Source organism: Dreissena polymorpha, chromosome 13 (assembly GCF_020536995.1).
Source record: "Dreissena polymorpha isolate Duluth1 chromosome 13, UMN_Dpol_1.0, whole genome shotgun sequence".
Taxonomy (NCBI): Eukaryota; Metazoa; Mollusca; class Bivalvia; order Myida; family Dreissenidae; genus Dreissena; species Dreissena polymorpha.
Window position 1 is genome coordinate 47,235,282 of NC_068367.1, and position 14,382 is coordinate 47,249,663.

The 14,382-nt window shown below is 34.0% G+C and overlaps 1 protein-coding gene across 2 annotated transcripts in view; it reads left to right on the forward strand.

Moving 5' to 3' along the window:
- Positions 1–11,925, forward strand: part of LOC127856477 (5-hydroxytryptamine receptor-like) — an 83,038-nt gene extending 71,113 nt beyond the window's left edge. For both annotated transcript variants that reach the window (XM_052392694.1, XM_052392695.1), the window contains exons 3-4: positions 6,340–6,772; positions 8,564–11,925. In XM_052392694.1, the coding sequence (XP_052248654.1) occupies positions 6,524–6,772; positions 8,564–9,523 (1,209 nt within the window). In that variant the 5' untranslated portion in view covers positions 6,340–6,523 and the 3' untranslated portion in view covers positions 9,524–11,925. The remainder of the gene's footprint in view (positions 1–6,339; positions 6,773–8,563) is intronic.
- The last annotated feature ends 2,457 nt before the right edge of the window (positions 11,926–14,382 follow it).

A 14,382-nucleotide genomic window follows, 5' to 3' on the forward strand; every position in this document is an offset into this window, starting at 1 on the left:
AAATACAGAGCATATATATTCAGATATACCACAAAAGTATGGAAACATTGAATTTTGCAACGTTTGACACGCCATACAATCATGTAATAATCCTATTGACATTATATAACTATATCCCGAACCATTAAATAGCTTCTGAACATTTACACCAAATAAATGTGGAAGTAAAACAGTTCAATGAGGAGGTAAAATGCATTGTATGTATTGTGTATTTTTATTCAAATTAAACCTTTGCCAAATAACCGGGCAGCCGGGGTAAATATGACCCACTTTGGCTAAAAGTAAGTGTGTTTCCTCTGAAATAACACATTTATAAGCAGGTCCATGCAATAAAGTCTGTGTGTTTCCTCTGAAATAACACATTCATAAGCAGGTCCATCCAATAAAGTCAGTGAATTTCCTGTGAAATAACACATTTATAAGCAGGTCCATCCAATAAAGTCAGTGTGTTTCCTGTGAAATAACACATTTATAGGCAGGTCCATCCAATAAAGTCAGTGTGTTTCCTGTGATCCATCCAATAAAGTCAGTGTGTTTCCTCTGAAATAACACATTTATAAGCAGGTCCATCAAATAAAGTCAGTGTGTTTCCTCTGAAATAACAAATTTATAAGCAAGTCCATCCAATAAAGTCAGTGTGTTTCCTCTGAAATAACACATTTATAGGCAGGTCCCGCCAATAAAGTCAGTGCGTTTTCTCTGAAATAACACATTTATAAGCGGGTCCATCCAATACTGTCAGTGTATTTCCTCTGAAATAACACATTTATAAGCAGGTCCATTCAATAAATAACACATTTATAAGCAGGTCCATCCAAATAATAACACATTTATATGCAGGTCCATCCAAGAAATAACACATCTATAAGCAGGTCCATCCAAGAAATAACACATTTATAAGCAGGTCCGTCCAAGAAATCACACATTTATAAGCAGGTCCATCCAAGAAATAACACATTTATAAGCAGGTCCATCCAAAACATAACACATTTATAAGCAGGTCCATCCAAGAAATAACACATTTATAAGCAGGTCCATCCAAGAAATAACACATTTATAAGCAGGTCCATCCAAGAAATAACACATTTATAAGCAGGTCCATCCAAGAAATAACATATTTTTAAGCAGGTCTATCCAAAAAATAATACATTTATAAGCAGGTCCGTCCAAGAAATAACACATTTATAAGCAGGTCCATCCAAGAAATAACACATTTATAAGCAGGTCCATCCAAGAAATAACACATTTTTAAGTAGGTCCATCCAAGAAATAACACATTTATATGCAGGTTCATCCAAGAAATAACACATTTATAAGCAGGTCCATCCAAGAAATAACACATTTATAAGCAGGTCCATCCAAGAAATAACACATTTATAAGCAGGTCCATCTAAGAAATAACACATTTATAAGCAGGTCCATCCAAATAATAACACATTTATAAGCAGGTCCATCCAAGAAATAACACATTTATAAGCAGGTCCATCCAAGAAATAACACATTTATAAGCAGGTCCATCCAATAAAGTCAGTGTGTTTCCTCTGAAATAACACATTTATAAGCAGGTCCATCCAATAACTTACGGTTACGAAGATACTGATGAACCCGTAAAATTACGAAACACATACACGTCCACTTGAATAGATAAATTTTGCAACGGATCTTTGATATTTGCAAACTCGTGGCATCGATTACCGTATTTAAGACTGTGGTTTATGTCACTTAAATACTATGATTTATGGTGGTGTTTTATTCTGGTGTCGGGAAGATCACACAAACAACGAAATATATCTATTTTTGTTTCAAATTATTAAAAGCTCGAACCTGATTATTTTTACAGATTTAATTTTTGAACGGGTATGGAAACTGAACAGCATGTGAACAGAGTTGGCGTTATGCATCTCGTTGGGAATTGTCAAGAGTAACACCTATCCGACATTTGTGACATGATAACACTGAATACTATAATTAATAAAACATTGATTATTACTAATAAATTCGAACTAACGTCTAATTCTAATGAATCTTTGTGTAAGTTATAAAGGCATAATAAAACTAGAGAAACAATGGTAAATGTATCAGCAGAAAAAAATGTTTTCACGTCGTTCAACACAATAGCGTTCTATTAAAATAAGGCGCTGCCGTTTTTCTTGATCTCGATATCATCTTTCTAAACTGACGTTTTCGCCCGCCATTAAGTGTCACGACGAAAAGATGCATTGATTGCGTGAAACCAATTTAGAGACAGATACAACAGATAAACGAACGTGAAACTTTCTTTTCTCATACCTGTAATAAACATAGTCTTAACAATCTTGAGATGTAAGGCAGTCCATCAATCACAAGCTAGACGCAGTTTCATACTGCGACCATTGGGCCTAAAAGCACACACACACGCAGGATAAGTTAATTGGTAAAACAAGGACATCTCTTATAAGATTTGCTTTTGATGACATGGTGATGTTACATTCATTTTGTATGACCTGACTCTCGTTGAAATATGTGCGGTTTGCTTAATGAAGCCATTCAGTACAATTTCGATGAAAGAATGTACTGATTCACATTTCTATAGTAAACCTTATTTATTAAGCATTTACTAATGCTGAGTAACTGAGTAACACAATGCATTTAAATATAAAAAATAAACAAATGCAGAGTTCGCGTGATGTGGGTGATCGAGATCAGGATGTTAATGCAATCAACACACAATAGACTCCCACATCATTTCCAGGACCAATTGCGAACAATTAACATTCATGCATCATTATTGAGCAACTAAAACTCCGTAGGCAAAATGTAAACAAAGAATAAGAAGTTACCAATCAACAATGCTTTCCATACGATGTCTTATTGACATCGCTTGTTGATTCAGATTAATTGATGATGATATAGAACGATTTCTAAAGATTTATGGTTTAATGTCTAGCTGTAAATAATGTCTTAACTCATTCACGTCGATACTGGCAACAGCAGTCTTCACGATTTGATTGAATGCAATAGTCGAATATACATCAGGGCAAAACGATGTCGATGATTTTCAAAGTTGCACAACGCAGAAAATATGGACACGTATTAACGGAAGCAGTAAAAAAAACACATTTATTAGGAAAAACGGTATTAAATAATGAACATAATTAAATTGCTTTAACACTTGAAATGACCTGCCATCTGTGAATCACATACAAAAAAAAATGATTCGTCTAAAACTAATCAATATCTGCATCTGCTAAAATAATAAAGCGCGTGTTAAGCTTTTCATCAAAATTTGTAGAAAAATAATAACATTCAATATATTCTTACACATATAAAATACCGAATAATACCTTGGTAGAGCGGGTCGATTATCGGAAAGACAATATTTAGTATTGCCGTCTTGCTTGCTCTTAAAACTATTGCCTATATTATGAATCTTTTAATAAACACATTTAATGACGAGTTTTTATAATACGAAAAAAGTTAACAAATCCGTTTAATAGTCACACCTCTTTGAGTGAAGTCCATATGAGTCGTGTATGAGAAAACTGGGCATAATGCATGTGCGTAAAGTGTCGTTCCAGAATAGCCTGTGCAGTCCGCACAGGCTAATCAGGGACGACACTTTCCGCTTTAATGACATTTTTCGTTTTAGTGAAGTCTCTTCTTAGCAAAAATCCAATTTAGGCGGAAAGTGTCGTCCCTGATTAGCCTGTGCGGACTGCACAGGCTAATCTGGGACGACACTTAACGCACATGCATTTTGTCCAGTTTTCTCAGAAAACGACTCATATTTTGGGAGCTAGCTCATAAAACCGATATCAGTAATGTATAAAGTGTGGAATCAAGTTAGGAAACAACATCCATTTGCGTATGTACAATAATAGTCTGGTTCGAGAATTTGATTTAAATGCAATAATGTCTAAAACCTATGCTGATGTACCTTATAAATATAAAATGTATGTTTAATTCATCAAAGCAACATAAGTCTGTATTTACAATTTATATTTGTTTGTATTTGACCAGTAAAATTGACAAGAAATTTCTTTATATTCAAATACTTTATTCAAATAGCAACGGCTTTGAACGGTTAAATAAAATAAATTGTGTATATGCGTATCAGTTAAGCCTTTTAACTGACGGTTTAAACGTATTATGGTATATTGTTCCAACCTATATGGTTTTGTAAATGTCAAGTGGCTTGGATTCGGGACTAATGGTATTTTTTTAATGAACGTGCTGAAATGAAATACATCGATACGCTCTGTCATGTTACAATCAGAATAATGATAATATTTTGCGTTGTATTAATATTTATATTTACATTCTTACATAGATCGAAGAACTAACCAAAAATACAATCTCATTTGGTTTTGACAGTATCACTCCTCGTCAGCAAAAACAAGGTCCTTCTTAACAATACTTCAACGGATATTTAAAAATTGTAAACGACTTCAGCATCTTTATTTGTAGGATTCTAATAGCATCGTCAAGAGCAAAACAACTCGATCTTTCTCTACAATATTCTGAAGCTAAGAATTGACGTTTGCGAATGTTTGTTATATCCATATAAATTGTATTTTATCCTATGTAAGGTGAAACTTAAGCATCATAATCCCGCCTAATTACCATGGCAATGGCCTCAAATCGGTCTGAAGCGCGCAACTGTGTCAACAGTAATTGCCTGGAAAATGGAACGTTATCTGAGAAATATTTCCATGTAATAATCAGTCGTTACTAACCAGAATGTCAGTGGGGTCCTAAACCGAAGTGATCACATACTTCATAAATTGGTTTTCTTTTTTAAACGACGCCTATTACATAATTATAATACTAGCAAAACGTAGCAACACATTGCATTTAAAACATTACTTTCCATAAGTTTTACAATCCGCGGCCGATAATTTAGCGCAATAAAAACGTAAAGTTAAATTTATGTGTTAAGGTTAATTAGTTGTTCGCTTGCGAACAACTAAGGTTAATACCACTTTCTGCAAGCCAGATTGGTCAGAGACCCAAAACCGGATAACTACCGCATCCGCGCGGAGAAAGAGTTGTATCATTTATGCCAGAGATTTCAGTTGTTCCACTATATTAGTTCACAAATGGACACATTATGTGAATATCGTGTTAAAGGAATATTTTTTTTAACGGAGCGTTTATTAAACAATTATTATCTTTTTGTATATTTTGATTTTGTATATGATGTCTAAAACAAAGTTTTGACAAGGGAATTCCATCATGAAATTATATTATTAGTGTGATAGGATTCGATATTTCAACAATATTACTCACTGTAATATGATGGTGATTTCAAATTTTATTTTATATTAACAGCTTCTCATTATACCATTTTATAATATTTTCTATGTTTTCAGAACGTCAAAAAGGACATGTTTTTGTATAAGTTATCTCCATAACATAAACATAATGATAAAAAGTTCACGCACATCTCGACATGTTCGTTTAGACACATTTTTTATAATATAAATGGGCTGTGTTCATTTTAAACTTGCGATTTAAAAAGATATAACCTAATTTTGAAAAATGAGTCGCGTCTAAGATTATGCAATTAGTGCGAACAACTTTAGTGCCTTCGGCGCTTGCTTTTATTATTTGTATATGTGATGTGTGTGGTTTTATATATGTTTAGGATACTATTACCGAAACGCCCAGTGTTACAATTACAATAATCTATGTTGTTGACATCCAAGTTGTGATACTTGTCATTGTGTGAAATGCATAGCGTTTAAAGTGTATCGGTGCATATCGACAAACATTTAATATTGTTATTTTAATATTCACAACGTATTCATCATTAAATGTTAATGATGTCAACGTACAACAGTGCATGCAGTTAATCGATAACGTAACTGAAACGCCGTATTGCAAACGACACATTACAACAGGGATTTTAAGTTTCATTATTACTATGTATTATTGAATATATTTATAAACGAACATTTGTTGTAGGTTGCGGTATTATAATCAATTTGCTATTATTTATTATGTTGTATCACGGTTGATTAACCCATTTATGCCTAGTGGACTCTCCCATCCTTCTAAATTTGATCAATGTATTCCCAAACTTAGGGATGTCTAGAATATTTATTTCTATATTTTGAATATTTCTTAAAGAAATTCCTTTAAGCAAACAGCGCAGACCCTGATGAGACGCCGCATTATGCGGCGTCTCATCTTGGTCTACGCAGTTTGCCAAGGCCTTTTTTCTAGACGCTAGGCATAAATGGGTTAATTAATCTTTAATAGAATCTATACTGACGCACTATGTTAACATAAACGTCATCTATTTTAAGGACATATTACTTAATTTAACAAATATGCAAGTTTTCATTTGTATTTCAGATAATGAGCAACATGAATGCCAGATTTCGATAGCGGGCCCACTCTGTCGCGTTGTATAATATATTCATTTACTGTTCGGAATATTACACCATTGAATCTATAGAGCAGCAGACATGAGCGTATTTCGAACTGGAATTTGATAGTGTGTCTTCCACAATTGCTTTGCACCAACCAATGAGACGCCATGGATACGACGACGGCTCTCAATGACTCCAAAAACGGAAGTCACTGGAAGTCACTGGAACACTGCATCAGCGTTTCTGTGGTCCTTGGATTAATGATCCTGTTTACAATTATCGGGAACGTGTTTGTTATCGCCGCTATCATTCTGGAGAAGAATTTACACAACGTCGCCAACTACTTAATCCTGTCCTTGGCAGTAGCCGACCTCATGGTAGCGTCCATAGTCATGCCGATCAGCGCGGTCAATGAGGTTTGTTGGTTATTTAAGAAATAATAGTTGTATATCATGGTTTGTTGTCGAATAACCCACAGTAAGGAGTATAGATGCGTGGGAATTAAATCACGAGTGCGAAGCACGAGTGATTTGTTAACACGCATCTATACTCCTTACTGTGGGTTATTCGACAACAAACCATCATAGAAAAATATTATTTCGATTCTAACACGATTCTGATTGATTTGGTTCAAGCTTTTGGACGTGAACTATATTTTTCAATACTCCGCCCTTCTTCGTACAAAGTCCAATATTCAGTGACGTCATTGACTTGTACAAGCATGTGACGTCGTTTTCATTGATAAATATTTGTCAAATGACGTCACTTTCATTGTGAACAAAACTCTTAGAAACTAAATGACGTCACGTTTATTGATGCTACTGAAAAGCTTACATGCTATAATTGTTTTCTTAATTACGTTTCCTAACAAATAACATTCTTTGTAGGCGTGGTTATGTCACTTATCATTATCACCCGATATACAATGTGTTAATTCATTACATTTATAAACATGCTACATTTAATACATTTCTTTAAGAGCGGGTTTTAACACGTGCATTTTACTGCAATATTTTCTTTATTTATTCGGAACTATTTTCGAAACATTAAGCTCCGCCCATATATTATTGCAGAATCACCCATAGACGATTTTCGTCTTTGTTTATATGAAATTTGGCATGGGCCGTGTTAGAATCTTTAATATTAGATTCTATTATTCAGCCTCGTTCTTGAAAAGGGGGTTTAATTCATAAGCGTTAAATTTCGTGCCCGATAAGCCTGTGCGGGACGACACTTTCCGCTTTTATTGTATTTTTCGTGTAAAGGAAGACTCTTATTAACGACAATCCAGGCGGAAAGTGTCGTCCCTGATTAGCCTGTGTGGACTGCATAGGCTTATCTGGGAGGACTTTTCAATAACATGCATTTACCCCGTTTTCGCAGAGCTAGACTAATTCCTATTATATCAATATTATCAAGTAAACAAGCACCCACTTCAGAGGAAGATTTTTGAACATGCATATAGTAGGAACAATTAGAAAATATTTTATTATGAAATGCCTCTTTAAATCATAATGTTCGAAAGCTCAAAAGTATCCTGCTTTATTGTGTTAGAAAAAAGGCAGGATATATATCATAAAAAGCAATGTATATTAAGGGACTTTCTATTAGAATATCCGTAAACAGCGTAAAGTCATAATGATATATTTGTGATTGCTTATTAACTGCGTGTTACTTCTCCCGCTCGCTATTTATTTCCTAAATAATACGATATTAGTTTGATAAAATCTCAAAATACTTTTATGCCGATGTTAATGTCGATATATGGGTTGGATTTTCTCTTTTGATGCAAGTTTTTTGTTGAATGCAACTATGCTTATTACCCTGTCTATAACTCAATTAGAACGTCATCTATGAAAACGTGTATGTACTCCTGTATATATGAATGCCTGATTTACATAAGTGTAAATGCCTTTTTAGACCATATCAACACCTAATGGACCCATTAACCCTTTCCCCTATAAGAAGCAAAATGAAAATGGTTTTGCAACCAGCATAAAACCAGAACAGCCTGTGAGTAACTCGCAATCTGTTCAGGTCTTATGCTGTTTGCTGCTAAGCAGTTACACAGGGTTGGTAGTGTAGCCTTTAAAACTTGAATCTAGTAAGAAAGGTGTTTAATTAAATTTTACTTTCTGAGGGACTACAAACACGTAAAAATACCAATCTAAGTGGTAAAGGTTTAAACAGATATTGTATTATTGTAGGTGAGCGAGGTGTGGTTCCTCCGATCGGAGGTTTGCGACATGTGGACATCAATGGACGTGCTGTGTTGCACTGCGTCCATCCTTCACCTCGTCGCCATCTCCATCGACCGCTACTGGGCCGTCACCAACATTGACTATATGCGCAACAGAACGGCCAAGAGGATCCTGATCATGATTGCAATCGTGTGGCTTGTAGCTATGCTAATAACCGTACCTCCGCTATTCGGCTGGCAGGATGACAACGACCCAACGGTGACGGGTGTTTGTACAATTAGTCAGGACCGCGGCTACCAGATCTTCTCAACACTATGCGCGTTTTATATACCAACAATTATAATGCTAATCATATACGCTAAAATATTCCTGGTCGCCAGGCAACGGATAAGAAAGAAGCGTTTTGCACAGGCGTTGAAGCAAAAACATTCAAAGTGTCCAAAGCCGACCGCGTTGCAAGGCACCGAAATGACGATGCTTACTGTTCCGAGAGGATCCCCAGTGTCTCGGTCGGAGGTTTCCGAGGCCCCCTGTAACGGGAGCTCCGGGAGCGTCGGTGATCGTGATGACAATGAGAATCGGTATAAGACAAACGGACATGTGGAGGACGATCCGCGCTCTTGCATGATTCCAAAAACAAACGATGACGTTTTGAGAGCTCAGAAACATAAGGAAAAGATTGAGATGAAGAGAGAGCGAAAGGCGGCTCGAACACTGGCTATTATTACAGGAGTTTACATTGTGTGCTGGTTACCATTTTTCATAATCGCCATGCTAGCGCCGTTCATTAGTGATAGTGTAAAAATACCGGAGGTCGTCTTTAGCATAGTTCTGTGGTTAGGATACGTGAACAGCCTTTTAAATCCAGTTATTTATACCGTGTTTAGTCCAGAATTTAGAGCCGCTTTTCAGAAGATAATTTTTGGAAAATATTCGAGGAAATATAGAAGTCGGACTCAGAGGTGAATCTTTACGCATTTTCTGACAAGCCTTAAAGTGTGTTTATATTGATATATATTAGAAATAAGTATGTTTTTAAGTAATGGTAATTAACAAATGTTATGTCGCTTGCTTGAAGTATTATTTTCATATTGCATTAACGCTTCGTTACTGATGTTAATTGCTTTTCTTTGTTTCTAGGTGTTAAATACATGAAAAACTATAACACATTAAATATGCATATTAAACGTTGTACTCTCGCCGAAAATGATGATGAGTGCCAACTGTTATATGTTCTCACATAAAAAACAGCGTTTTTGAAACTGAATACAATTCATACATAAACTGAATATTTCAAAATACAAGCTCGTACATACTTTGGATGGATTCTTTTTTTGTTTAATATACAAGTCATGACAATTATCAATAATGATAAATATGGCGATTTTTTCGCCATAAATTGGCTGCTGGTGTAATGTTTTGCTTATTCTAAATTGAAAAGCACTACGTTTCTAATGGTATTTGCGACTTCTGCTATCTCTATTATGGAGATCATCATAATGTATTACATTGTGAGTAGTTTAATTGTATTGAAAATAATATACATAACATATTACACGTAAAAATTATATAATTTTTAGTGCAAGTATATTAGTTAATGTATATTTTCAATATATTTTTTTCAATAAAGGGACCTAAATCACTCTAATATTGTAATATTGTACCTATGCAAGAAAACTCGAAATTGATGGTCAAGTTTATTGAATGCATTACATTAAACACTGTTTCACTAATGAATGTTAATGCTTTTGTTTAATATGTTATGCATAAGATACACGCGTAAATGAGAGTGAATATATTATATTTATGCAAATGCTTTATTATTACAGAATAATATTATAACATGAGAGGGTGTATCCTGTCTGAAGAAAGCGCATTGGTTGTGCTTTCACAGATCCACGCGACAAAATGCATAGATCAAAAAATATATTATTAATAGATATAACTACCAAATCAATATAGACACATGGTTAATTTACGACAATAAGACACAAAACATATGAAACTTGGAAATATACTACATATAGTATAAAAGTTTGCATTTAATAAAATGATAATGTGTCTGCACAATGTTTTTTTACTCCAAAACATAGATGATACATATGACGGAATTATGCACAGCTGAATTAGATGTCAGTATGCATTTAGGGTTAATACTTAATCGCAATATGATGGCACTATGAATTTTACTGAGGATATTAATCCGTAAATTATTTAAAAATAATGTGTTCCATTCAGTATCATTGAGTTTTAAAATAATACACTATACATCCGTTATTTGCAGAAAGTACACCAGTTTATGCTTTCGAAGCAAGGTATTTCGTGCTAAGGTAGATGTTCGGGTCAGACTTTTAAAATGTTGAAATGAAGATGAACATATTTTTTAAGAAGTAATGTTTACGGAAATGTTTGACACGTCTGTGCGTAATTGCCAGATAATGTATAATAAAGAATAAACTGCATAACCGAATGTTTGACATCAACGTTTATATAACTATTTTTGTTGTTGTTGTTTTAAGTTGCAACAAACATATTATATACATTTATTTACTTTTTAGCTATGACATATTCTAAAATCACAAGATTTTGTGTAATTGCGCCATTCAATTAAGACGTTCGCCGCCCCCGTTCGTGTGTACAAATAAATGTTCTTTTGTCTTTCAGATCACACCGTTATGCCGCAAGCCCTGTGTCGTGATATTCATGTGTATGTTTTATGTCAAGACGTCTCAATGGCAACTATTATAATAATGCTTTTTCAATACAATCTCACTCGTGTTTCTTTCAGAATGTGTACATAATTGTCTTCTACCGTGTTATTATATATTAGGTAATTAAGTGTTAAGGTATCCGATCAATATGTAAGAATCAGTTTCGGTCACGGGAAAAGGTAGAGCAATAATTACTTTTTTCGTTGTGATGCTTCAAGTATGTTAAAATCTTGAAAAACAAATAACGTCTAGTATCATAGATCGGATATCTTTCAACAGCTAGCAGACATTTCGCGATTGGTGTGTTGGAAATATTGGTTTGAATGTGCTAATGAATCTTTGACTTGAGTTGGTTTAAGTGTAAATATGAAACCAAAAAGTCAGTATTTTGTTTTATCATTCACATTCATGTTTGTGAATTTAACGTTTAACGTTATCGCTGTGAATCATGTTTTTGATTTGTGTTGTGTCATTCCTACTATATATATTACTTTTAATAAAAACATTAAGTATTTCACTAACGTCTGGTGTATTATTTATATAACATTTAATTATCAAGTGATTAATCGAGTCATCTTATTGTGTTCTTTGGAATTCTGATAAGATGTTAAATGTAAAACATTTACTTATATAATAAACAATTTAAAATGAATGTTATACTTCGTTTCTTCGTTTGATATAAATGGTCCTTGATTAATTATCTGTAGTGGTCGAAGTAGTAATAGTAGCAGCAGAATTAGTATTATTATTAGTATTAGTAGTAGTTGTAGTAGTAGTAGTAGTAGTAGTAGTAGTAGTAGTAGTAGTAGTAGAAGTAGTAGTAGTAGTAGTAGTAGTAGTAGTAGTAGTATTAGTAGTAGTAGTAGTAGTAGTAGTAGTAGTAGTAGTAGTAGTAGTAGTAGTAGTAGTAGTAGTAGTAGTAGTAGGAGTAGTAGTAGTAGTAGTAGTAGTAGTAGTAGTAGTAGTAGTAGTAGTAGTGGTAGTGGTGTTGGTGGGGCTGGTGGTTGTGGTGGTGGTGGTGGTGGTGGTGGTTGTGGACGTGGTGGACGTGGTGGTGGTGGTAGTGGTGGTGGTGGTGGAGGTGGTGGTTGTGGAGGTGGTGGAGGTAGTGGAGGTGGTGGAGGTGGTGGTGGTGGTGGTGGTGTTAGACGTGGTGGTGGTGGTGGACGTGGTGGTGGTGGTGTAATTTTTGTAGAAGCAGTAATAGTAGGAGTTGAATCAGCATCAGCTACAGTAGCAGCAGCATTAGCATAAGTAGTAGTAGATCTAGTATATTTACTCATACATACATTGTGACGCAAAGAATAAGAACCAACCAGTTGAATGATAAATTGTGTCTATTTAAATTCTGAGAGCTCTTGCAATTAGTTAATATTACACGCTTTGAACAAGGCATCGTATATTTCAAAAGGCATTCATCGTTACACAATTTCCTTTCAGAAAGCTTTCACGTTGATCGCCGAGATACATCAATAAGATTGACTCTGTAATGCAACGATGATGAATTACAGCATTCGAATGATTTGCGTTGTATAATTCGACTCATCGAAGCAAAAGGCAAGTCGATGCATTTCTTGAATTATTCATAGTGCCCGCCTTTGTGTTGGCGGCTAGTTTTAAATCGAGACAGAGCGAGGAGAACAGAATACTTAGTTTTACGCTAAACATAAACAAGTCATCAACCGAGTACTTAACATCATGTTGTTGGTTAAACTGACATAGTATTAAAAACCTTTTATTTTATTGTGTGTGACCGTCGGCTAATATTATATGCGATAAAGAAATAACAAATTAAGCGAAATTATTGCGTCATGTACTTAAGCATATCATAATTTTTATATTAGTGCCGTTTGAAAGTGCACAGACAGACACACAACGGCACTAATATAAACAATTTGATATGATTATTTGTAAATACAATACAATCTAAATGATATTTATTAAAAGTCGTTGAATCGCGACATATAACATTTGCAAATCGCGTCAGACGGTGTCAGAAACACGCGACTCGGAGACAACTTACTTGATATTACAACGACAACATGAACTTGTACTAATGATTCTTGAAAAACAAATAAGAACGTCTGAGTACCTATTCGATATTGTCTAACGACGGGTCTGAACATAGAAACTGTTTGAATTAGCAATATTCATGTGAGTTATTCTACAATGTTACATTCATGAACAGTTAGATGCGTTTCGATCTGATAACGCGCAAACCGTGATTCTCAACCAGTATTTAAAATAGTTAACAGTTTCAGTTTATTAGCAATCGGCAAAAAATTTGCCTTTGGCCATTTACAAATACAAAAAAAAAAACAACTTATGGCAAAGACAATCATATACATATATACAAATACAATATCTATTGAACTAATTTCATAGACATATAACAAAGAACACAACATAATATTACATTATGATCAGAGAACAGTTAGGTTTCAAGAGCATTTTGTCTTGAACAGAGAGATTCTTTAATATATTTGGCAATATTATATATACATTTTTTTACTTTTTGTTGACATTATATAATGAATTTTGAACAGTAGGCAATGAACAATTTCCAATATATTTTGATCTTATACATCTATACTTTGAGCAACATAAAATGAAATGATATTCTGATTCTACAGCATTTTGATTACATAATTTGCACAATCTATTATCTCTTTCTATGTTATTATATCTTCCTAATTCTATCTCTAAACTATGGGAACATAATCGTATACTTGTCAATAATTTTCGTAACTTGTCATTAGTAATAACATCTAAATATTTTTCAAAACAAAATTCGGTTTTATATTTGCAATAACTATCAAGTTTTTGAATTGCATTAATATTATTACTATTATGCCATTCTTGTTGTATAAATTGATTTCTAATTCTTGTTTTCAATAAACTATAATAGTGAACGTAATGATCGAAAAACCATCTGATATTTGCATAACTTAGATGCTCAACAATGGAATTTATTCTACTTGCCCAACAAGGCATATTGACATTATTGCATAGATCATTATACATGTGATATATAGGTAATTCGTTATTTTTCATCATTTTTAACCAAATTTTAACAGTTTTTTCTATACAAATAACTGATAGAGGCACTCGACC